Below are 27,026 nucleotides of genomic sequence, written 5' to 3' on the forward strand. Positions count from 1 at the left end.
AAACATCGTCTCCAGCTGGCTACACGACACACTGTGTCTTTTTTGTGTGGCAGTCCTCTAGAGCAGTGCATCTCAAACTATCTGATTTTTCATCTTATATTTATTTTGTAAACAATATTACATAAGCATTTTATAATGTTTCTTTCTTGTCTGGAAACTCGCAGCGTACCGGCAGCTGATGGCTCGCGAACCGACACCCGTCCGCTGACCACCACTTTGAGTAGTACTGCTCTAGAGTAAAGATTATTTGCCAACATAATGTGGCAAATATTTATTTTTTAGTAATGCTAAAGGTACTATATTCAATTCAATGGTCCTCTCCATCCCTTTCAAAGTACCTTGCGTATATTCATCCCATCACGTCACATTTATTATTCAACCGCTATTGAAACTTTCTTAATGATCAACCAGGCAATTACAGAAGTGACTTTTTCTATAGAAAATAAGCCTCACTGAAGCAGCTGCCTTTTAATGTCAGCCGTCCATCGAAAGATGTATCTCAGTGTAGTCTTTTGCTCCCCTTCCCTCTTTACAAATGCAAATAACCAATGTGAAGACTCTGCCTTTTTCAATAATTGATGAAACCGTTATTATTGTTTGCATTAGTTTTATTCTTATGTTTGTTAAGTCATAAAAGAGAACATTCGCAGTGAATCAGCATAAAAAACATGCTCACTCTCTGTCTCTCCCTCCCCTGTATTTCTCTCTCTCCATCTCCCTCTCTCCGTGTCTCGTTCTGCCTCTCTCTACCTCTCTCATCTGTCTATCTGTGTCTGTCTATCTCTCCCTCTCTTTTTCTCTCTCCGTCTCCCACTCATCACTTTACCCTTCACTTTCTGCCTCTCTCTTTCTCTCTCTCTCCATCCCCCCACTCATCACTTTACCCTTCTCTCTCTGCCTCTCTTCCTCTATCTTTAGACAGAACGTTTAATCCACGGAAGTGTACTTATCAGAGACCGTGCGTTGAAACTAAAACTATTGCAGCATGGAGATAAGGCGCAGTGTCAGGCAACGAAAATCTTGACACCATATTACAAATAATAAGTGTTTTAGTGAGGTTAACAGTCTTTGTGTCTTTCTGAAAGGCCAATATATGACTTCCACGCTGCAATCATTTTATTCTAGATTAAACTGATCCACCTAAACTTACTACTACGAGATAACGAAGATGAAAATTCCAGGCGACAGTTGGATTTGGCTAAAAAGGAATGATGAAGCTTGGATTCCGAAATGGGCTTAAGGGCGAACACTACTTGTCAGTCGAACCAGTGAGTGGGAGAGAAGTGAACGGTGCGCAGTAAGGCCGTCGAAAGTAAGGTCCCAAAACGGTACGCACTCCCTAAAACCTACTAGCGTCCGTTATGCGGAGTATTCGACTGACTGCACTTGCACAAACAAGCTAATTCCTGGTCACTCGATATGCTAGAAATAGCAGCCAAATCTCCCTCGAATCATCCTTCCACTATCTAAGAAAAAAAAAGGCAAATATACATTGGTTAATGTGCGTCTTCAAATGTAAAAGTTAACTGAAAACTACTGTTTCGAGTTCTAGGACTTATAGGGCTATTTGGCTGCCACTTTTCAATTTCCTCCGATTTTTGTTCCAGTTTATTTCATATTTGGCATAATGGTGTAGTTTTTTAAGGTAATCATTGACATGAAATTCATTTTCACCATAAATCATAATAAAGAGTTAATAGCTTTTAAAGTTTGCAAAATTTGGGTAATTTTAGCCAATCGAAAGCCACAGACATATAGGTGTCTGTTGCCATAGTAACAGGCTAAAGTGTTTCCAGGCTGCTTACTCGCTTGTATCATTATCATTATTATTATTATTATTATCATTATTATTATTATTATTATTATTATTATTATTATTATTATTATTATTATTATTATTATTGTTATTGGCTTTTTAAATAGACCTTAAATCACGCACCTATTTTTTTTTTTTTTTGCATAATCATATGAACTAGCTGGACCCGTGAAAAATTCACGGAAAACAAAAAATGTAAGCATCTGTAAACAGTGTACTGGTGCCATGAGAAACGTTTCTATATTATGACCGTTTTTCTTTACGTTCTGAGTTCAAATGCTGCCGAGGTCGACTTTATCTTTTGTCCTTTCGGGGTCCATAAATTAAGTACCACTTGTGTACTGGGGGTCGATCTAATCAACTGGCCCCTCCCCACAAAAATTTTAGGCCTAAAAAAGTATATTGTAGCAGTTACAGAATATAGAAAGTAATGTAACACCAATGACTATATAATCCAACCAAAATATGTTACACAAACTTAAACGGAATTACTATTTAAACTTAAAATATATTGTACATATTCAAAGAACCTTCTTGGTTTAGTGGTACGGAACGTTTTTCTGCTAATATTTTATTCTTTTACTTGTTTCAGTCATTTGACGGTGGCCATGCTGGAGCACCACCCTTTAGTCGAAGAAAATGATCCCTGGACTTATTCCCTGTAAGCCTGGTGCTTATTCTATCAGTTTCTTCTGCTGAACAGCTAAATTACAGGGACGCAAACACACTAACATCGGTTGTCAAGCAATGGTAGTGGTGGTGGGACAAACACATACATACATACATACATACATACATGTATACATATATATATTATGGATTTGGCGGTAGTGGTGATGCTGGCTGGTGCGATTATGTGGTTTGCTGGTTAGCTGAGAGAGATCCAGCGGGCCCCTAATCTTAAAGGTGTGACGTGGATGTGTAATGATGGAGCGTCTGGTGCGGTGGTCTTCCTCACAGTACTTCATGGTAGACAATATTTTATGTGTCACACCACGTTTTTGACCTTGTCATCCAAAGTGGGTGTCATAACTCTTACTTTGATATTGTTCATAGCTCGTGCTCTTGAAAATGCGACATATAATTGGCCATGAGAAAATACCGGATGAGGCAAATGTATTCCAACATTTTCAGTCATTGAATATGCAAGTCGAAGTTGAAACTGAAGTTTGTTTAGTGTGAATGGAATATTTGCATCACTTGGGCTAAGTTTAATTCTGGGAATTAGAACTGTACGACTTCTGTTGGGACCTGTTACCAATGATGCCTCTATACAATGTTCATGAAGTCTTTGCATAATCCTTGGCTGATTGAAAGACTTCTTAGCAGCATTACAATAGCCTCTACTTTTAAGTTGAGGCGATGAGGAGGCATACCAGATAGAGCGAGTTTATGAATTCAAATGGATAGTTCTGAACCTCCTCTTCAATATTGCAGGACACTGAATCTGTGCTTAAGTATGTTTTGAGTGCCTCTGGTAAAATATTAAGAACTTTTTCATTTATTGCAACACAGTCAGAATTATTAGGAGATAAAATTACTCATTTTTCCATTTCTTCTGGCGTGCAGTTGTTGAAAATTTCTGGGTACAAATGCACAAATTGAAATGCGAAAGAACGAAATAATAAATGGATTTATGAATGAAAGTTTGGTAACTGCGTTTATTCCCACCACGCGACATTTGTTATTGCAAACATTTTAACTAACCTGTACTATACACACACACAAATATATATATATATATATATATATATATATATATATATATATATATATATATACACACACACACAAACACACACACACACACACACACACACACACACACACACACACACACATATATATATATATATATATATATTTGTTTTGCAAGATTTTTTATGTGAAATCGTGTGTTGAAACAGATGTTGTTGTACTTGGGGATGGTCATGTTGCCAGTTTAGCCAATAAAAACACACGCACTGTATATTTGGTGTTAATTTTCTTTTTTTTTTTCAGCTTTATATTACATTAATCTTAATCTTAATCTTATTTCGGCCAGAGTTCTTTCGTCACACTTCTGTGACCTCATCAGTGGTCCTTTGTTTCCTTCTTCTTTCTTATGTGTGTCTCACCTTGCTAACTATCAGCCATTTTGTATTTTGTATTCCTATTGTATGTGTCTACGCATGCGTGTCCTTCAATGTGTCTGTGTCTTTTGTAAGTGCATGTGTGTATGGGGAGTGTTTGTATCACCTATATTCTCTGTTAATACGTGTTCGTTTGTATTAGTTTTTATTTATTTATATGTTCACGTGTGTGTGTGTGTGGGGTTTTTTTTTTTTTTTGTGTTTAATTAAATTTTGTTAACGTATGTAGTATTTAATTCCATTTGTTTATCTATGTATTGTATTATACTTTGTTCCTATTATTGGTTTATGGGTAACATGTTGTCACATGCTGTGGTTTGTTAGTGGCGTATGTTAGTGCTGCAGCACTTAGACAAATTACTGAAGCTACACACATAATAGAAGGGAAACCTAGCCTGAATAGGAAACTAGAATGGAACACTAACATACGCCACTAACAAACCACAGCATGATGGTCATATAGGCCATCATGACGGTGATGGTCATATAGGCTGGAATGTAAATGAGACTAGCTTTACACTAATCAGTTGAGTTATCTTGCTTAAAATGCAGTCTTAGAGATTATCGCGAGGTGATTTGCTTGATGCAATGTGGAGCTGGTAAATGAAGATATATTTCGTTGGCTACGTGAATAATAACTGAAGCAAATCCGCGAACATTTAACTGAAATATTTATTGCAGGACATAAAGACTTTTGGTGTTGACTATTTACAATGAACAATATTAATAATTTCCAATTGGGATAGAGGAAAAAACTGCACCACATCCATAGAAGTTACTTATAAGACATTGTATGAATGTTCAGAATGGGTCTGTCCTGGAACCTGAAGCCGTCTGCGTAATGTCCCTAGGACCATCCGCATTGGCAAGAGTAGAGGCGCATATCGCTCAGCCGCTTTCAGCACTGTGCGATTAATTGAGCAGCAAAAAGGTCTTTTATAGGGTACAAGAAGAACATCCGAGAATACCCATATTACGCCACAGCATTGTGCTGTTTGGTCAATTAATAGACCGATTACGTGACACTGTGGTGGTTTGTTCGTGGTGTCTAACCGGTTATCTAGCTGTTGGGATTTCGAATCACCGCTACAATATCTATCAACACTGCTGTTTCATTGTGGGTCATATAAGAGCTTTGTGTCTGATTAGTTGTTGAGGAGGGGGAGTATTTTCTGACCCTGAAGAGGAAGGTCAGTCTTTAAGATCCCATCACTGAAAGAGATCTTCGATGATAGTGAGTCCTAGCATTTTAAAGCGTGGCAATATCAATGTTATATGTGGATAGCACTTGCGTGTAGAAAGTTAGAGAGAAATTTGAGCGGTTGATTAGAAATATTCTTTCAGGAATCGAAAAATGCATGTGGAATAATAAGCGAACAGATCCATCACATGAGATAAAAACTTTATTAATATGCAAAGGTATTTATTTAAGTGGGTTTAAACGTGTGAGGCCGGGTTGAAATTTGTTCAGGCTCATTTGATAAATTAGAGAACTTATACGCTTAGATGAAAATTTACATTTATCGTTATTCAATGTTATATTAGCCTTATGAGCAACTTTTTTTTTTGTTATGCTCTTTCATGTTACTTCTTATGGAGACGCCACCTAACAGGTGTACATACATTCCGATTCATTTCCACGACTAAAATAACCTATAATTCATTGGAAACCGTTTGCAAGTCCCAAAACTAAAACGTTTAAATCGACACAGTTGAGCGTCTGCCTCGAAATTTGTAAATACTTTACCATCGGATACAACATGACACAATGAAAGATGTTACGGAAGTTGATAGCTCTTGTAAGAAGACATTTTATTAACTAATTCCTCTAAATTAGGCAGTGGGACTGACTCTAAACAGATCAAGTGTTTATCGAAACCAGAGAGCAAACAACCAAGTCCGGCCAAGTTTCTCAGTAAAAAGGACTTCAAGGATCCCACCCCCGAAACTCAATAAAAAAAAGGTGTTCGACTACATGGGGTTGTTTTGTTTTTCTGTTTTAACCTTTATTTCTACAATATTTCTTGATTTGCATCAAATTAACTCTTAAACCAATAATCTTTGGTTGATAATCTAAGTTAACGTACAAGTGATTGAGATGAAATTTTAAGAATAACCCTTGTCGACGATCCCGTTCAATGAAAAGCTAAATCAACGATGAAGTCCTTTAACACAGAAAATAAATCAATAATAACCCTCAATAGTTCTTTCGAGGATCTTTTCACAGAACCTTTAGAAGAATCCTTTTTTCTTAACCTTGTAACATAGATTCATAGGCAGGATCATGTCTCGAAAAATTCTCAGACTGATAATACCTTTCAAGTGTAACTGTATGACGGAAACCCCTTTTATAAGGATCTACATTTCCGCACCGTTTTGCGCGACGCAAAACTTATGTGGAAAAGGATATTTTAGCGCTAAGAGTATTTTTCACACGCCGAACTACTTTTTATCCTGCATAATTAAATTCAGGAGTTGATACTACCAAACTATATAACTACTTTTCCCTCGTTTAGGTTATTTTCTAGCGCCAAATTTTTTTATGTAAATGAAGTTACAGTCTCACTCCCACTCATCCATATACATACAAAACTACGCCTGATCGCTCTCTCGAGCATACGCACACACATATATATTGTAGGTAAATCATAAATTCGAAAGAGAAGCGCAGTCTAAGTTATAGAGCAGCAGAGTAATTAAATAGTATCTAATATATGTATGTATGAGTATATATATAATATAATAGTTCGTCTATCTACACACACACACACATATATATATATATATATATATATACACACACGAATACATACATATATATCATCCGAAATATATAGTATTAACTATCCATCACGGCTGATCTTCCCAGTTGGTTTCGTGATGGATATTTAATACTATATATTTCGGATAATATACCCACTCTACTGACAAAACATGAGTGCACTTTTTTCCTGACTTATGGTCTCTTAGACGACTCACGTACACATATATATGATCAAGTTTACAAGTACATCTTTTCCCTCACTTATGGTCACTCAGATGACATCCATACATATTATATGATCAAGTGTTTATATCCCATCCTTTTTTTTACTATCTCGGAATAAACACAATAATAATATTCGTTAAACTTGTATCACGGCCTCAAACTATCTGCTGTGAAGTGACGACCTCAAAGTTTTGTGTACAACTAAGAACAAGAACTCTTGATTCTCGTGATAGTAGAACTCTCTAACGTCTAAAGTCATTATCAGATAAACAAAAAGACTGGCGGTCAATTTTAACATTTTCAATAATGGCTTTTCTTCTAGTTTTCTTTCTCGCCGTTGTTAATTTAGCATGTGTCAGTGGTGGAAAATTAAATGCACCTAAAGTGTTATTACCGTACAGTCCTACAACAATCTCGAACTTTACTTTAAAGGTAAACTTAACGAAAGAAGAGCAAGCCGAACATAACCACTGCTACACATGGTGCGTATCTTGTCTTAACCTTTGTACTTGTTCATTGTTATTTACTTATAACCTTTCTACGCATCTATTGCTGCATCTTATATACCATATAGTCGCTGCTATAATGTTTATTTAAGCCATATTATGATTAATATTATTTGATTTATTTCATATACATCCGTCTTACAATGAGAACGTTTCCGCTCTAGTTCAAGTGTCGGTTCATATCTCTTATTTTCAATCCATGTCACTTCACAATATTGACAATCCTTAATCTATCATTGTTTTTATGCCAGTTTATACTTCCTTACTCTTTCTCGTTATTCTGTTGTATTTATATACTTTGTTTGCTTTTTCACTTAATTTTCTAACCTTAAATATATATTTTTTATTATTTACAATTATGCAATATTTACCCCCCCCCCTCTCCACCATCCACGGAAAATGTTCTCGTATATTTTAGGCACCCTGTAGACTCGAGGAAATTTTGAAATAGCTCTTTGCGTAAAAATATCAGAAATAAATCAGTTTTATATAGCTTCCGATATTAACTTAAAACAACAATTTTAAGAAGCTTTCTTTTCAATAATTTTAAAATCCTTGGCGGATTTTTGGAAATATCTGCTCCTTGAAGTTTCCTACTTCACGAGAAAGGAAAAGTGAATTTTTTTCGATAAATTTTTACCACCCCACGTTATTCACAAAAAAAAAAAAACAACAAAAAAAAAACAACCCACCCGATTTTTTTTTTACATTTTAACCCACTTCCGCATCGTTTTCCTTCCACCATGAGGTACGGATTTCCAGGGTCTGTTATTCCAAAACTCCGCCAAATCTTGTTCCAGAATTAAAACTAGAGAGAACAACAAAAAAAATAAATAAATAAACTAGTTAATTTTTCATCGTATTTCATCTTTCAGTTATTTTTCGCGTAACATTTTTTTTCTGTTATAACGGCTTTTTTGTATGTACACTAAAATGAATTTTGAATGTTCAAAATTCATTTTAGTGTACATATAATAATTTTTTTTTGTGGCAGATGTTTACTATAACACTCATCTCTTAAAAACTCGTAATTTCCAATGATCAAATTCATTTAAAACACCCCCCCCCCAAAAAAAAAACGGGAGCGGTGAGGAGATGCACATATTTCGCTCTCAGAGTGATCTAGTAAAAATTTATCCTTCTTTTTCTTTTACTGTTAAAATAAGATCGTGTCAACAAGTTTTAAATCCCAATTCCTTTTGTTTTTGAAGTTTTATTTTTTAGCAAATTTAGATTCTATATACTCCGTAGAATCTAAATTTGCTGAAAAAAAAAACTTAAAAAACAAAAGGAATTGGGATTTAAATGTTATGGGTTTCATAAACGTTATGAATGATACATTTTTGAGATTAGTATAGATATTTGATGAAGCTGGAAGGCCTAGTGATTAGTGTGTTGGGCTCATGATCATAAGGCTGTGGGTTCGAATATTAGACTGGACAGAATGTTGTGTCCTTAGCTAAGAGACAATATTTTGTGTTGCTCTGTACCACCCAGCTGCTGGTGCTACGCTCTCTTCCTCTAGCTTTCTCATCCTCAGTGTTCCCCTGGGTCAAGGGTGGGCAGGCTGAGAGAGTGCCTGTCTGCTCGTGGCTTCATTGACGATTAGCGAAAGTGATAGCTAAGCTTTTAAAAAGACCCTGTATGACTACTAAAAAGCAACATGAAGTGATGATAAAGCTCAACAAGAGAATAGACAAAATGAAACCATTGTTTATTTGTTTCACTCAATGTAATACACTAACATATTCAGGAATTTTCACAGTGGTACTTATTGTCCAAAAGATTCTATGGAGATACACAAAAATTATACTAATCGTTGTCATCATCGTAGTTTAACGTCCGTTTTCCATGCTGGCATGGGTTGGACGGTTTGACTGAGGGCTGGCAAACCAGAAGGCTGCAACAAGCTCCAGTCTGATGTGGCAAAGATTCTACAGCTGGATTCCTAATGCCAACTGTTCCGAGAGTGTAGTGGGTGCTTTTTATGTGCCACTGGCACAAGGGCCAGTCAGGCACTACTGGCATCGACCACGCTTGAATGGTGCTTTTTACATGTCACAGGCATGGGAGCCAGTCAGGCGGGTCTGACAATGACCATGCTCAAATGGTGCTTTTTACATGCCACTGACACGGGGCCAGTCAGCCGGCACTAACATTGACCACACTCGAATGGTGCTTTTAATGTGCCACTGGCACAGGACCAGTCAGGTGGCACTGGTATTGACCACACTTGAATGGTGCTTTTTACATGCCACCAGCATGGGTGCCAATCAGGCGGTACTGTCAGCGGCCATAACAATGACTTTACTTGACTCAGATCTTTGCAAGAGCAGTTTATTGCCCAATGATTGAAGGGTACTCTTAAATGGGCTGGTTATGCTGCACTGGCATAGTCCATGGTCACAGTCTCACTTGGCTTGCCAGGTCTTCTCAAGCACAGCATATCTCCAAAGGTCTCGGTCACTTGTCATCGCCTCTATGAGGCCCAACGTTTGAAGGTCTTCCTGGGTTTACCTCTTCCACAGGTTCCCTCTACTGCTAGAGTGTGACACTTTTTCACACAGCTATGCTCATCTGATGCTTCTTATGTCCAACTTTTCTCTCAGGGCGCATGCACTCTGTCATGTATGCACACTGACATTATACATCCAGTGGAGCATACTAGCTTCATTCCTTACAAGCTTATGCTTGTCCTCAGCAGGCATGGCCCATGTTTCACTGCCATGTAGCATGACAGTTTGCACATGTCATACAGTATACCTTTTACTCTGAGCGAGAGGCCCTTTGTCACCAGCAGAGATAGGAGCTCTCTGAACTTTGCTCAGGCTATTCTTATTCTAGCCACTACTCTCTCAGAGCATCCACCCCTGCTACTGATTTGGTCATCTAGGTAACGGAAGCTATCAATTACTTCTAGTTTTTCCCCCTGGCATGAGATGGAAGCTGTTTTCTGCACATTTTCAGTGTTTATTGCCCCTGAGCATTTGCCACACACAAAAACTATCTTCCCAGTTAGCCTTCCTTTGATATTGCTGCACTTATGTGTCCATAGCTTACACCAGGTACATTTTATGGAGTTTCTACTGATGCCTTTTCTACAGATTGAGCAGGGCCATCTACCTGAAGGGATTTGTAGTTTGTCTGCCTTCCTACTTATTAAGACTTTGGTTTTTGCTAGATTGACTCTAAAGCCCTTCGATTCTAGACCTTGCTTCCACACCTGAAACTTCTCTAGTTCTGATAGTGATTCAGCTATTAGAGCAAGGTCATCAGCATAGAGAAGCTCCCAGGGGCATTCTGTCTTGAATTCCTCTGTTATTGCTTGGAGGACTATAGTGAATTAGAGGGACCATCCTGGTCCTTTGTCACTAACTCCATGAAGTTCAAGGTCCTTAAATCAGTGTTCACCACTTCAACCTATGTATATTTTGGTCTTCTTTCTCAAGCTCTCTCTTGATTAAGTAATTGGTACTTCTTTATACAGCTGTCCTCATCCATATGCATCACATGTCCATACCAGTGCAGTTTTCTTTCTTGCACTCTACATCTGATTCCTATTATACCCAGTTTTTCTCTCAATACATTCGTACATTCTCTCTCATGTACATCCAATGGACCATGCTTGCTTCATTTCTTTCTAGTCTTCTCAAATCCTCTGCATTTAAGGCCCATATCTCACTGTCTTGCAGCATTGCAGTTCTAACACAAGTGTTGTACAATCTGCCCTTCACTGTAAGGAAAAAGACCTTAGTTGTTGGTCACTGTAATAGCTCTCTGAATTTTCTTGAACCTGTTCTTACTCTGGCTACTATACTTCCAGAGCAATCACTTCCCTTGCTAAGTAACAAAAGTAACTACTTTGAGTGAACCAGCCCAGCATTCAGGAGCATCCATTTCCAGTGTGTTCGTAGTATGTACTGCTCTAGTGCATCTATCATATATGAAGTTAATGTTCTCTGTTAATTTGCCTTTGACTCCTCTACACCTGTTGTGTGTCCATAGCTTACATTGGGTACACTGTATGGAGTTTATACCTATTCCATTTCTGTATATTGAGCTAGGCTATTTCCCTGACGATATCAGGGTCTTGTCATCTTTCTTTCTAAAACTTTCACCTTTGCTTATTTTACCTTAAGTCCTCTTGATTCTAGTGCCAATCATTTGATAATTCTAGGATTAGCTTCCATACCTGGAATTTCCTAATTCTCATATAGATTCAGCTATGAGAAGCAGATCATCAGCATATAAGAGTTCCCATAGGCGTCTAACCTTAAATTCCTCTGTGGTGATCTGTGATGAATAAAAGAGGATTAGGACTGATAAACTACCTTCAAGCTAAATTCATCACTGAAATTGTTGTCAACTTAGTGCATCTTTGTACTGTAACTTGTACAGCCTTCATAAGCCATTCGTCAACAGCTCGCTTCTTCAATGACCACAAATTACTGAGCATGGTACTCTGTCAATGAATGCTAGATTAGTGGTTTATTCTTAGCCAAGTATTTCTCTTGCATTTGCCTCATTAGGAAGTTTGTATCTGTGGTACCTCTTTTGGGAATAAAGACAAATTACATCTCATTTAGGTCTACTCTATCATGGAACAATTGTCTGTGACTCTCTCCATGATGTTTATAACCTGATCAACTAGTTTGATTCCTGTATTATTGTTTCTCTCTCAGGCATCTCCTTTGCCTTTGTTGCAGTTACAGTGGTACTGCTACACCTGTTATGGGATATGACTTAATTATGTATGACTTAATTAACTGAGTGGTAATTGCATATCCTATCTCACCAGATACTTTGAGCATCTCTGTAACTATCCTTGATGGACCGACAACTTTCTCTTCATGTCCTCGCTCGCTTTATCACACTGCTGTCAATTTGAATTGCTGGTCCCTTTGTCGAATAGCCTCTCTTTATCCCATGCACTCTCCATGTCCATCACCTTTTCATCTTCTATATCATTAGTGAGTATGCCTTCATCATTCTGAATACATCTTAGTTCTCTCTCGTGCATTGTCTCACAATCCTGAACATTTCACACCTTACATTGCAGGTCATATGCAAATTTCTTCCTTTCTTCCTCACCTAGCTGCCTTTCTAGTCACTTGGTAAATCCCTACCACTTTCCTTAACTGAGTTTACGATACATTTCATGTTACTGTATAATTGGGATTATGATTGCTAAAATCAATAGAAATTCATGTAACTGTCACTGTAGATCTCAGATTTGGAACTTTGGACTGAGCTTCAAGAGAGACCAGTTGCCTAAGGGAGCTTAACACTTTGCTATTTCATAATTTAATAACAACAGAAGCTGTGCTCATGACCATGAAACTGGTGAAACTGAAGTTATTAAATCATACTTGTTTGTGAATAATGACTGGATGTACTATAGTAATTTGTCATTACTCACAACCAGTCAACTGGATAGAACTTATAAAATAGTAATGAAATATCAATAAACAGAAACAACAAAAAGTAGGAACATATAAAGGTGGAATAATTTCAAAAGAAATAGATTTATCAACTCCTTAAGAAAAATAATTATCTTTAATAAAAATGAATAAACATTACATTTAAGAAACTAGATTTCAAGTCCTGGTCTTCTATCAATATTTAAACAAGTATTTTTTTATCACTTTAATTATAAAATTAAGATTTCGGAGTGGCTGTGTGGTAAGTAGCTTGCTTACCAATCGCATGGTTCTGTGTCTGGTCCCACTGCATGGCACCTTGGGCAAGTGTCTTCTGCTATAGCTTCAGGCCGACCAAAGCCTTGTGAGTGGATTTGGTAGACAGAAACTAAAAGAACCCTGTCGTATATATATATATATATATATATATATATATATATATATAGTTAAAAAAAACAATAACAAAAAAACAACAAAGTGAGGACGTGATATGGATAGTATTATTGGACGCTCAGGATAGGAAAGAGAGAGTGTATGACGTTTCGGGCGTAGCCCTTCGTCGGAAAGATGGAAAGTTCGGAGAATGGGTTTATCAACTCCTTAAGAAAAATAATTATCTTTAATAAAAATGAATAAACATTACATTTAAGAAACTAGATTTCAAGTCCTGGTCTTCTATCAATATTTAAACAAGTATTTTTTTATCACTTTAATTACAAAATTAAGATTTCGGAGTGGCTGTGTGGTAAGTAGCTTGCTTACCAATCGCATGGTTCTGTGTCTGGTCCCACTGCATGGCACCTTGGGCAAGTGTCTTCTGCTATAGCTTCAGGCCGACCAAAGCCTTGTGAGTGGATTTGGTAGACAGAAACTAAAAGAACCCTGTCGTATATATATATATATATATATATAGTTAAAAAAAACAATAACAAAAAAACAACAAAGTGAGAACGTGATATGGATAGTATTATTGGACGCTCAGGAAAGGAAAGAGAGAGTGTATGACGTTTCGGGCGTAGCCCTTCGTCGGAAAGATAGAAAGTTCGGAGAATGGAAGAACGGAGAAAGAGGAAAATGGTACCGATGCCCACGAGGTTACATTATACATATAAATATATGTGTGTGTGTGTATTTATGTTTGTTCCCCCCACCATCGCGTGACAACTTATGTTGGTGTGTTTATGTCCCCATAACTTAGCAGTTTGGCAAAAGAGACCGATAAGATAAGTACTAGGCTTACAAAGAATGTCCTGGGGTTGATTTGTTCGACTGAAGGCAGTACTCCAGCGTGGTTGCAGTCAAGTGACTGAAACAAATAAAGCAATAAAAGAATAGATGTTAAAAAATTGAAGGGATGTAACTCTTTTGACAAATCTCACTGAGGGTGGCCATGTTTCATCTGAAAATTCCAAAAGGGAGCTTTTTTTTTTAATTTTTAAAAAAGTTCTTTTTGGCTGTGTACAACTTTGTGGGTTCAGGTTCAGTCCCACTGCATGGTACCTTGGGTAAGTGTCTTCTACTATTGCCCTGGGCCAAATACCGTGTTAGTGAATTTGATAGATGGTAACTGTGTGGAAGCCCATTTTATATATATATATATATATATGTGTGTGTGTAGAGGAGTTGTTTCTGTGTTCGAATGTAACTATGTAAGAAAGTAACTTGAGCAAAGTGTTACCAAATAAGTACACCTATGTGGAAAGTCAGTTGCATCTGTGAGGTATTAAGAAAATATGTCAGAAGGCTATATTAAAACAAATGTCATAGTTTATTTGGGTTGCAGTGAGAATAGTCAATTGTATGTAGGAGTCAAAGAAGGCCATTGGCTTTACTATCACACAAATGGATAGAAGAATACCATGATAAAGGTAGTGAGAAGTTTGAACAGGCAGGTTCCATCCATAGAGAATAATGGGATTCACTGTGCAAGCTTATTGTAATCCTGAAGTTTACGGCATTAAGTCGGTGAAATAACATAGCTGTTCAAGTTGAAGTAATGCCATTAGGAGTAGTGTCCTTCCAAAGTCCCACTGAAAATAGCTGTGCTCTTGTTGAAGACTTCTGCTAACCACTGGCCGACTGACTGCAACAGTTCTTTTCTGGACGTATGACAGTATTTTATAGCTACACAACCAACTCTGATTGACTGCAGTTGCCAAAGCATAACTGTGCTAATTTGTGACAATGAAATAGCACTTCCTTGACTCACTACATATGTATATCTTTGTGTCTGTCTTTGTCCACCCTCACCACTTGACAACTGGTGTTGGTTTGCAAAAGAGACTGATAGAACAATTGTCAGACTTAAAAATAAATACTGAGAGGTCATCTGTTCATCTATCAGGTTGAGTAATGAGTAAGACATGTTTTGAACCATGAATAATAACAGAATCAATAATATAGGTGATTGCAGGCCCCAAGAAAGCATTAAATAGCTGAAGGATTAAAATAATCAAAGGACGTACTAGGTATGTCTACCTGCTGGAAATAAGTCAAAGCTCTTATTCAAATCACCAGAATACACTGATGATAACTACAGAAATCAACCGAAGGCAGATCAGGTTATTAAAATCGAACGTACATTTAAGTATTTGGACTCAGGTGGACCTGTTTCTGCACTGGCAAAAATTGCCTTTGCTTCTTCAGCACGCATTACCATGATGGAGACCCCCAACCTATCATTTTGAAGTCTGCACCACAACTGATTTTTAGTTATCATCAGTGTATTTTGGCGATTTAAATAAGAGTTTTGACTGTTATTTCCAGCAAGTAGACATACTTAGTATGTCCTTTGAAAACGCCAGTGTTGAATGGTGGCAACTGATGAAGGAAATGTTCTCTATGTGACCTGTGTGTTTTCTGTACTTGTTTATCATTTTGTCTACGTTTTGTTTGCAATGTCCTGTACCCAGATATGCATCTATATATACAGGTAGATGTAAGTGTACATACATGTACGTATATATGTATATACTCATTTATTATTTGTATTATATATATATATATATAATTATATATCTCATTGCTTTAACACTCTCTTTTCCATGCTTACATGCATCTGATAGAATTTATTGAGATAGCTTTTTCTGTGGCTGGATGGCCTTTCTGTTGCCAACTTTACCTGTTTACAAGCAGGCTAATATTTCTACATGACCAGATATGTTTGCGAAGAGTTTCAAAAGTGAATGACATTGCTTTTTTTGACAATGACACTCATTTACACTACTAGCGTGTGATGTATACATACATACATAAGATATATAAAAGCCTTCTTTCAATTTCTGTCTGCCTAATCTATTCACAAGGCTTGTGGCTATAGTAGAAGACACTTGCCCAAGATGCCATGCAGTGGGATTGAACTTGAAACCATGTAGTTGAGAAGAAAACTTCTTAACCAAATAATCACATACATGTGGGTAGTGTTGTCACTCCTGTTAACAAATAATCTGCTTGCTTCACACCTTTTGAAAACGTGGTATAAGAGACCCCTTACTTAAAAAACAGCTGAGTGTTACTGACACGAAGGGTTATAAAACAATGCCTCAATAATATATTCATCTAACCCATTCTAGCATAGAAAAATGAGCTTAGAAATAAACAGATGAATTTAAATGTTTGAGGTGCACTGAAAAATGAAGTGACAGATAAACCCATATACTATATTTTCTGGCATACGAGTTGACATAGCATATATTGTAAATCTGTATTGTAAATATTCAAGCATTGTCATCATCTTTCCAAGTCCTGCTACATTTCACATGGAATATTTGATATGAAGTTGTTTTTCTGTATAAGTTAGCTTGCCATTTTTGGGCTGTAAACTTTGGTCTGAAAAATTTGACTTGTATGTCAGGAAATACGGTAAGTGTAACCCTTTAGCATTCAGATTAACTTATCGAATGTAATGCTTATTTATCCACGTTTTAAAAAATTAATCATGTAGTATCTTGTAGCTTCAATATTTTGAAGATGTGATTGTTCATTTTTAGAATGACATTGTAGGGTAGGTGTGAAAGGCTGGATACGGTTGGTTTGAACATAAAACAGGAAAAATATTTGGGCCAGATGTGGCTGGTTTAAATGCTAATGAGTTAATGTGATGCTTGGCTTTTGTCTGTTACCATGTTTCTCATGCATTAGAAGTTAACATTATTACATGTTATGTGTTCTACATTCAAAGGAGATCTACCCACCCTGAAGTGGTTGCTGTGACCCCTATGAATTTGCTGGAGGAAGATTGTTCGTTGCATGCTGTGGTTTCAACTGTGTCAAGAACTGACCACAAAATGACTTCGATCATATTTGTTGAAGATAAGAGTGAGTCATTATTTTTATATTTTGTTTCAAGTACTAGGAAATGGTTTATTATTGATTGATTACTGCGAGATGGGCATGATGTGGGTGATGAGAGGATGGAAGACAGGTAAGTTTGGTTGGGTCTGAGTGGAGGTGGCATGAAATGAACCAGCTCTAAGGGACAGAGGCCATTGTAGTAGCAGTAATAGAGGCAGTGAGGTGACAGCAGGTCTGAGGGCCAGAAATTGGAGTATCATAGTTAAAGATGTGTGGTTAAATTGAAGGCAACTTGTGTAAGTGAGAGCATGATTGAGATAGAAAAAATGGATTTTCACTGATAGAACTAAAGGGAGAGAGAGGAAGAAATGTGCCTTTGTTTCATTTTATTTTGAAAATAATTTAGTAAACTTTGTTACTGAGCTGGTGTTAGGAACATAGATTAACTTTTTGATGGAAAGTTTTAATTTAAATCACTCTAGAGCAGAAATTTTGAATCATAGTATCAGAGATAGTCTCGAGTAGGTTGGTATTAAAAAGATTAATGTGATAAATCAACTACCTTAACTTGCTATCTTACCATTTCTGCTACAACATGATGCAATAATTTTAGTAATTGTTTCTGCCTATCTCAAATACAGTCATTTTTAAAGATACATTATTTTAAAGGTTATCGTGTAGTAATTCTATAAACTCTTCTTGTAAGCTTTAACTCTTAATATGGTTATTCAGAGATGAAAATTTTAATTTTATGTTTTACCTTTCTTTGGTATGTATCTATTCAAAGAATGTTTCCATCTTGAATATTTGAGAATTCAATTTACATTTTGCTTTGTGTAGCTTGAGAAGAATTTTTAAGCAGTTTCATGCAAGAACTTTCTTAGACCTGAAGGTCCCTCTTTCTCTTACAACCTAGTGAAATATTCAGCAGCACAAAATATGTATAGTTTGTATCTATTTACTTTTAACATAAGATGAACTGAAAACACTTACACTGTTGTATTAAGTTTATGATGTCAACTATGGCCCCTATTTTGAAAGCCTAAACACTCCTAAACTATAATGGCTCTGTAAACAACAATCCTATTGAGAAGGTTTGCATTCAACATCAAACTATGTACACATTTGGCCTAACTTTTCTTCGTTTCATGAATCTCACCACCACATTTACATATTAAGATACATTTAAAACACTTCTGGTCACTTTAGAGCAACAAAGCCAATGGTCCTGACACTGACTCTTCTGTTACCTTTGAGTTGTGTGTCCTAGATCTAGCTCCTATCCTTGCCAAACTCTTCCTCTCTTTGGGAATTTGTCATGTTCTTTGGAAACATGTTACTCTGTTTCACGCTCATGGGCTTTGTTGATATTATCAACTATTGATGTATCACTTCCAACGTCTTAAATTTGATAAGGTTACAATCAGCTTCTCTGACACTTGGAGTCTGCTCCTTTCTCAGGTTGAAACACTGTGATGTCTCAAAATTCCCTTATCTCAATGAATTGTGTTGTGAACTTATTGTTTGAATGATATTCTCTACAGACAAAATACAACAGTAATTTGAATATTTGCATTTGAATCTGCCAGAAACTGACCCAAGTTGAAAATCTTCAATCAGTTTCATGTTAATTTGTTTCAAAACGCCAATTTTAAAAAGCAATGTATTTTATTAACTTCTTCATTAATTTCAGAATTAATTGAAAGAAAAAAGTGGTAATATTTCAATTGAAATATGGTAACAAAAGAGTTAAAGTGATCTAAATTAAAACCTTCCATCAAATTTCATGTCATTTTGTGTTGCTTCATAGTATCAGTTATTTTAGTAAATTCTTCATAATTTTTATAATTAATCAAAAGCCTTCATTGGACACGAAACTCAGCTTGCGAAAACTTATTGGGGCAAGCGAAAGCGAAATTGTGATGGCACCTGTGCCCAGCATCGCCTTTCTGGCACTTGTGCCCGCGGCCTGTGTAAGGACTTTCGAGCGAGAGCGTTGCCAGTGCCCCTGGACTGGCTCTTGTGCGGGTGGCACATAAAATACACCATTTCGAGCGTGCCCGTTGACAGTACCTCCTGACTGGCCTTCGTGCTGGTGGCACGTAAAAGCACCCACTACACTCTCTAAGTGGTTGGTGTTAGGAAGGGCATCCAGCTGTAGAAACTCTGCCAAATCAAGTGTAGCCATCTGGTTGCACCAGTCCTCAGTCAAATCGTCCAACCCATGCTAGCATGGAAAGCAGACATTAAACGATGATGATGATGAAAGGCAATATATTTCAACAGAAATATTATGAAACTAAGTTGAATGTCTCATAGGGAATTATTCTTTTTCTTCTTAATTCCCTTCGAGCCTGGTTAGAAAGAAGTCATTTTAAATTCTAGAAATTGCATGTCCAATTTTGTATCTAAATTTAGTTATTTTTTTTCTAAATCTAATTTGTAAAAAAAAAAATTTATTTTTCAGTATCAAATGAGGTGTTTCACTGCTATGTTATTGTTGACCTGATATCCCGTTTCTCAATCTCCACTACAACTCGACTAATATCTCTTGATGACACTCCTGAAATACTTGCAGTTCATGCTTATGATAATGAAGGTAACCTTATGCTATTAGGCTTACAATAATTTCATCAATTTTCTTCTGCATTTTCACTTTGTTGCTGATATAATAATGTGACTCTGTTACTTTGTTTTTCTTGTGTACCATGCATGTGATATGGATTTAACATGTGAATTAAACAGCTCTTGTTTACTTTAAAACAGAATATCTATTGACATACTTGAGTGATACACAACTTCATAGCATATCAACAGTCTATTTAGTTTGTTAATTATTACTTTTCATTAACGATACTTGCAGCTTTGATTGAAAGATTTTTGCAAATTTATATATTTGTGTTTGTGTATAGATCATCATCATTGTTTTATGCCCATGTTTCCATGGTGGGAAACATTGTGTGTCTGTTTTACCATGCTTGTAAAGATGGTATTGAGGGCAAAATTTTTATGGCTGGCTGTTCTTCTTGTCATTAACCCGTAACTAGATTTCAAACTAGGGATTTTATATTCCAGAAGAATTCAAAAGCGCAGAGCTAACAGGTGATTTGTTGACAAGAAATGCCAGAAGCAGTGTTTGTAACTTAATGCACACTGTGATCATTCAATTTATGTTATTTTCCTCGATTGGGTGATCTACTAGCACAAATCAGTCAACATGTTGACTGAATTATACATAAAGCTATGGTTTTATAGATGTATTCAGAGTTGCCTCTCTTAGGTACATCTCATTGACAAAAGCCAAGAATCTTGAAACATCGATGTCTGAGATTCTTAATAGATGGCGACACTGAACGGACGGGGTGTTTTCACACCTCTTTACCGTAAGAGAGATATATTCTCCGTGGTAGGTGCATTGTATTTGCCTTTTAGCAGTTGAAATATGTCACAAACATATTTCAGCTGACCTAAATTCTGCTCATACTGAAACACTGCTTAGCACTACACAAGTTTGGGTGTGTGGTTAGAAGCTTGCTTCCCAACCACACGGTTCTGAGTTCAGTCCCACTGCGTGGCATCTTGGGCAAGTGTCTTCTGCTATAGCCTCGGGCTGACCAAAGCCTTATGAGTGGACAGAAACTGAAAGAAGCCCGTCATATATATATTATACACACACACACACACACACACACACACACACACACATATATATAGAAATATATATATATATATATATATATATATGTATATATCTGTCTGTGTTTGTCTGCCCATATCCGCTTGACAACCAGTGTTGGTGTGTTTTTATCCCCATAACTTAGCAGTTTGGCAAAAATGACTGATAGAATAAGTACTAGGCTTAAAAAAATAAGTCCTGGGGTCAATTTGTTTGACTAAAGTCCTTCAAGGCGGTGCCCCAGCATGGCCACAGTGAAATGACTTAAACAAGTAAAAGAATTAAAGAATGTGTGTGCGTGTGTGTGTGTGTACTACATATCCTCTTTAAACAATGATGTCAGTGACTGAAACGAGAATAATAATTATGTTCTTTTGACATATATTGAGATTAAGCTAGACTTTGTAGTTACTTCAGTAGGTAAAATATAAATCTGGTTTCATGGATAAAACATACCTTCATAGATAATTAAATTTGGAGAATAATGCTTTGAGATGATTTTTACTATCAAGACCTCCCTATCCATAAAGATGTTTGTAACAATGATTAGTGATAAATGTTAACAGACACCTGTAGCAAGTATTTGATTTTTCATGTCAGAGTTAGAGGGAGACACTAATATTTTTATTTTCTATTTCTTTTGTACAGCTTTTGACTGAATTCTTTAATTTTTATCTTTTTTAGAAAATGTCTTCACTACTCTGAGTGGTATGGAATTCCAGTGGAAATTTTTGCCAAATGGAGACAAAAAATTTTTTGAAGAACAAAATCTAAAGTAAGATTGTTTTTTTTTATTTTTTTTTATTTTTTTACACTTATTCACCTATACATGAATGTTATGCATGTATACACATGCAAAATTCGTAGTCATATACTGGAAACCAAGATCTTAGGCAGTATGTTACAAGATCAAGTTATAATCCTGTGTAGACGTACAAATGTAAAATTGATGGTGATATATATCATGCATATATTAGTAGTTGATAGCTTCCGCTACCTAGGCGACCAAGTCTGTAGTAGGGGGGATGCTCTGAGAATGTAGCTGCTAGAATAAGAATAGCTTGGACAAAGTTCAGAGAGCTCTTACCTCTGCTGGCAACTAAGGGTCTCTCGCTCAGGGTGAAAAGTAGACTGTATGATGCATGTATGCAAACTGCCATGCAACATGGCAGTGAAACATGGGCCATGACTGCTGAGGACGTGCATAGGCTTGAAAGAAATGAAGCTAGTATGATCTACTGGATCTGTAATGTCAGTGTGCATACATGACAGTGTATGTGTCCTGTGAGAAAAGTTGGACATAAGAAGCATCAAATATGGGGTGCAAGAGAGACAACTGTGCTGTTATGGTCATGTGTTACGTATGGCTGAGGACAGCTGTGTGAGGAAGTGCCACACTAACAGTGGAAGGAACCTGTGGAAAAGGTAAACCCAGGAAGACATGGAATGAGGTGGTGAAGCATGACCCTTGAACGTTGGGCCTCACAGAGGTAATGACAAGAGACTGAGACCTTTGGAGATATGCTGTGATTGAGAAGATCTGACAAGTGAAGTGAGATTGCAGCCATGGCCGATGTCAGTGTTGCATGATCGGCCCATTTAAAAGTACCCTTGGAGCCTGGTGCATCCTACTGGCTTGCCAGACCTCAGTCAAACCGTCCAGCCCATGCTAGCATGAAAAACGGACGTTAAATGATGGTGATGTGTGTATATATATGTGTATATATATATATATATATATATAAAGTGTAGTATATTGCCACTTAAGTGTGGCTGACCCCTAGGGGTGGATGTTACTGTTGCTTTTAGCCCCAGGAGGACATCTCCTCCAGCTGGCTTATCGACACACGACTGTGTCCTGTTTGCCAAGGGAGTTATCCCTCTCACCACGACCAGCAGCACGAACGTATCCGGATTTCAGGGTTATTTCCCTTCTTCGGCGTTCGACAGCTGATGACCTTGGTGAGAGAGAAAAACCTGGCAAAATCTTATATCTTCTTTTCCAGTGACATTCTTCACTGATATTGAAAAGGTGAAAACAAGCAATGTTAATTCTCTAAATGAAGTATTAACAGTAACTGCACGATAAAGTGTAGTATATTGCCACTTAAGTGTGGCTGACCCCTAGGGGTGGATGTTACTGTTGCTTTTAGCCCCAGGAGGACATCTCCTCCAGCTGGCTTATCGACACACGACTGTGTCCTGTTTGCCAAGGGAGTTATCCCTCTCACCACGACCAGCAGCACGAACGTATCCGGATTTCAGGGTTATTTCCCTTCTTCGGCGTTCGACAGCTGATGACCTTGGTGAGAGAGAAAAACCTGGCAAAATCTTATATCTTCTTTTCCAGTGACATTCTTCACTGATATTGAAAAGGTGAAAACAAGCAATGTTAATTCTCTAAATGAAGTATTAACAGTAACTGCACGATAAAGTGTAGTATATTGCCACTTAAGTGTGGCTGACCCCTAGGGGTGGATGTTACTGTTGCTTTTAGCCCCAGGAGGACATCTCCTCCAGCTGGCTTATCGACACACGACTGTGTCCTGTTTGCCAAGGGAGTTATCCCTCTCACCACGACCAGCAGCACGAACGTATCCGGATTTCAGGGTTATTTCCCTTCTTCGGCGTTCGACACAGTCGTGTGTCGATAAGCCAGCTGGAGGAGATGTCCTCCTGGGGCTAAAAGCAACAGTAACATCCACCCCTAGGGGTCAGCCACACTTAAGTGGCAATATACTACACTTTATCGTGCAGTTACTGTTAATACTTCATTTAGAGAATTAACATTGCTTGTTTTCACCTTTTCAATATCAGTGAAGAATGTCACTGGAAAAGAAGATATAAGATTTTGCCAGGTTTTTCTCTCTCACCAAGGTCATCAGCTGTCGAACGCCGAAGAAGGGAAATAACCCTGAAATCCGGATACGTTCGTGCTGCTGGTCGTGGTGAGAGGGATAACTCCCTTGGCAAACAGGACACAGTCGTGTGTCGATAAGCCAGCTGGAGGAGATGTCCTCCTGGGGCTAAAAGCAATAGTAACATCCACCCCTAGGGGTCAGCCACACTTAAGTGGCAATATACTACACTTTATCGTGCAGTTACTGTTAATACTTCATTTAGAGAATTAACATTGCTTGTTTTCACCTTTTCAATATCAGTGAAGAATGTCACTGGAAAAGAAGATATAAGATTTTGCCAGGTTTTTCTCTCTCACCAAGGTCATCAGCTGTCGAACGCCGAAGAAGGGAAATAACCCTGAAATCCGGATACGTTCGTGCTGCTGGTCGTGGTGAGAGGGATAACTCCCTTGGCAAACAGGACACAGTCGTGTGTCGATAAGCCAGCTGGAGGAGATGTCCTCCTGGGGCTAAAAGCAACAGTAACATCCACCCCTAGGGGTCAGCCACACTTAAGTGGCAATATACTACACTTTATCGTGCAGTTACTGTTAATACTTCATTTAGAGAATTAACATATATATATATATATATATATAAGGAAACAACTTCTATCTCATTCCAGGGTGAAAAACTAGAGGTAGTCGATAGCTTCCGCTATCTGGGCGACCAAGTTAGTAGTGGGGGTGGGTGCGCTGAAAGTGTAGCTGCTAGAATAAGAATAGCCTGGGCAAAGTTTAGAGAGCTCTTACCCCTGCTGGCGACAAAGGGACTCTCACTCAGAGTAAAAGGCAGACTGTATGACGCATGCGTACGAACAGCCATGCTACATGGCAGTGAAACATGGGCTGTAACTGCTGAGGACATACGTAAGCTCGCAAGGAATGAAGCCAGTATGCTCCGTTGGATGTGTAATGTCAATGTGAATACCCGTCAGAGTGTAAGTATCTTGAGAGAAAAGCTGAACATTAGAAGCATCAGTTGTGGTGTGCAAGAGAGACGATTGCGCTGGTATGGACATGTGGTGAGAATGGATGAGGATAGCTGCGTGAAAAAGTGCCACACCCTAACAGTTGAGGGAACCCGTGGAAGAGGTAGGCCCAGGAAGACCTGGGCTGAGGTGGTGAGGCAAGACCTTCGAACATTGGGCCTCACCGAGGCGATGACTACTGACCGAGACCTTTGGAAATGTGCTGTGCGTGAGAGGACCCGGCAAGCCAAGTGAGATTGTTGCCAGTGCCCCTGGACTGGCTCTTGTGCGGGTGGCACATAAGATGTACCATCCTGAGCGTGACCGTTGCCAGTACCGCCTGACTGGCTCCCGTAGGATTTTCGAGCGAGATCGTTGCCAGTGCCCCTGGACTGGCTTGTGCGGGTGGCACATAAAAGACACCATTTCGAGCGTGGCCGTTTTCGTGCGGGTGACACGTAAAAGCACCCACTACACTCTCTGAGTGGTTGGCGTTAGGAAGGGCATCCAGCTGTAGAAACTCTGCCAAATTAGATTGGAGCCTGGTGTTGCCATCTGGTTTCACCAGTCCTCAGTCAAACCGTCCAACCCATGCTAGCATGGAAAGCGGACGTTAAACGATGATGATATATATATATACATACACGAGGTGTGCTGGAGAGTTCCTGGCTTTGGGTAAAAGAAAATACAGGAGGATCAGTTAATTATGATTTTATTCAACATATTCCCCTCTCAGGTTCACACACTTATTGCAGTAGTCCTTCAGTTTTTCAAAGCCCTGTAAAAGAACTTGGAAAGTTGGGTTTCCAACTACACCTTTCACGATACCCTTAAAGTCAGGAATTTTTCAGCACCTCCTTGTATGTATGTATGTATGTATGCATGGATGCATGCATGATTCTTTAGGCTTAACGAAAGAAGAGCAAGGTCAGTTCCCATGACATTATTGCAGGACATCCAAGACTGGTGGTGTTGAGGAAGGAGGCATAAACCAGTCTTGTGAGTTGTAGCAGAAAGCAGAACATGAAATTATTGAGTTATCTTCTTCAGACTGTAGACGTGGCTCGAATATTTACAAGAAAGTGGATTCTGTTAATGATACTCAAGGGCCAGATGGTTGTATTAACTCTTTTGAGATGGCAACTTGCTTGTGATTGCTTTGGAATTATGTTACAAACTTCCCTGTTTTAAAGTCATCTAAATTAAAACTTCTTGTCAAAATTACATTTTAATTTATGTTTCAAACACCAGCTTAATAATATCAAAGTCATTTTACTACATTCCTCATTATTTTCAAAATTAATTGCAACCGATGCAGTGTATTTCAACAGAAATAATAATCATCATCACCATCATCCTTTAATATCCATTTTCCATGCTGGCACAGGTTGATCACTGGAATGCTGCATCAGGTTCCAGTCTGAGTAGGTTTGGTTTCGGTGACTTGCTTCCCTTCTCAATGCTGACCTTATTACAGTGTGTGCTGGGTGCTTTTTATGTGGCACAAGCACAAGGCTCTTATAGGCCAATTCTCTTCACCAGGGAATGTGGCTTAACACTTCTGCTGTGGAGGACAGGTCTTCTTGAGTACAACAAAAGGGTAAAACTAAGCAGTAAGTTATATTTGCCATTAATGGTTTTCTGTACAGGCATAGCTGTTTGGTAAGAAGATTACTAAAAGGCGGCGAACTGGCAGAAACGTTAGCACGCTGGGTGAAATGCTTATCGGTACTTCATCTGCAGTTACGTTCTGAGTTCAAATTCTGCCGAGGTCGACTTTGCTTTTCATCCTTTCGGGGTCGATAAATTAAGTACCAGTTACACACTGGGGTCGATGTAATTGACTTAATCCTTTTGTCTGTCTTTGTTTAGCCCCTGTGGGCAATAAAGAAATAAGAAGATTACTTCTCAACCTCATGGTTTCAGGTTCAGTCCCATTGCATGGCACATTGGGCAAGTGTATTTTATTTTAACCTGAAGCTGACCAAAGCCTTGTGAGTAAATTTGATAAATGGAAACTGAAAGAAGTCAATTGTTTATATATATGTGCTTGAGTCTGTGTATGCATTTGTGTGAGGCTCCTTGTGGTGACATCACATGATTGTTATAAATAAATGTTATTCAATGTGCTGCAGAAACATGTTTGGTCATGGGTAAATATTACTTTGCTTAGAAATAAGCAAGGGTGGGCAAAAAGAAGAGCATCCTGCTGCCTCAATAAAACTGTCTGACCCATGCAAGCATTAGAAAGTGGACGTTAAAGTGATTATTATTATTATTATTATTGTTCTGTTTTGTGTCCTTTGTGATCACTAAGAATCTTA

The 27,026-nt window shown here is 37.9% G+C and overlaps 2 protein-coding genes across 5 annotated transcripts in view; one reads left to right on the top strand and one right to left on the bottom strand.

Moving 5' to 3' along the window:
* Positions 1-2,804: 2,804 nt before the first annotated feature.
* Positions 2,805-3,113, bottom strand: LOC149135597 (uncharacterized). Its single transcript, XM_089353100.1, has one exon. The coding sequence runs from the start codon at positions 3,111-3,113 to the stop codon at positions 2,805-2,807; it is 309 nt and encodes a 102-aa protein (XP_089209226.1).
* Positions 3,114-7,161: 4,048 nt separating this feature from the next.
* Positions 7,162-27,026, top strand: part of LOC106869274 (nuclear pore membrane glycoprotein 210) — a 115,338-nt gene continuing 95,473 nt past the window's right edge. For 2 of the 4 annotated variants that reach the window (XM_052968387.2, XM_089352464.1), the window contains exons 1-4: positions 7,162-7,419; positions 17,044-17,180; positions 19,624-19,755; positions 21,517-21,607. In XM_052968387.2, the coding sequence (XP_052824347.1) occupies positions 7,244-7,419; positions 17,044-17,180; positions 19,624-19,755; positions 21,517-21,607 (536 nt within the window). In that variant the 5' untranslated portion in view covers positions 7,162-7,243. The remainder of the gene's footprint in view (positions 7,420-17,043; positions 17,181-19,623; positions 19,756-21,516; positions 21,608-27,026) is intronic. The other 2 variants (XM_052968388.2, XM_052968386.2) reach the window with 2 other exon arrangements.

This window comes from Octopus bimaculoides, chromosome 5 (genome assembly GCF_046866305.1).
Source record: "Octopus bimaculoides isolate indiv1 chromosome 5, ASM4686630v1, whole genome shotgun sequence".
Taxonomy (NCBI): domain Eukaryota; kingdom Metazoa; phylum Mollusca; class Cephalopoda; order Octopoda; family Octopodidae; genus Octopus; species Octopus bimaculoides.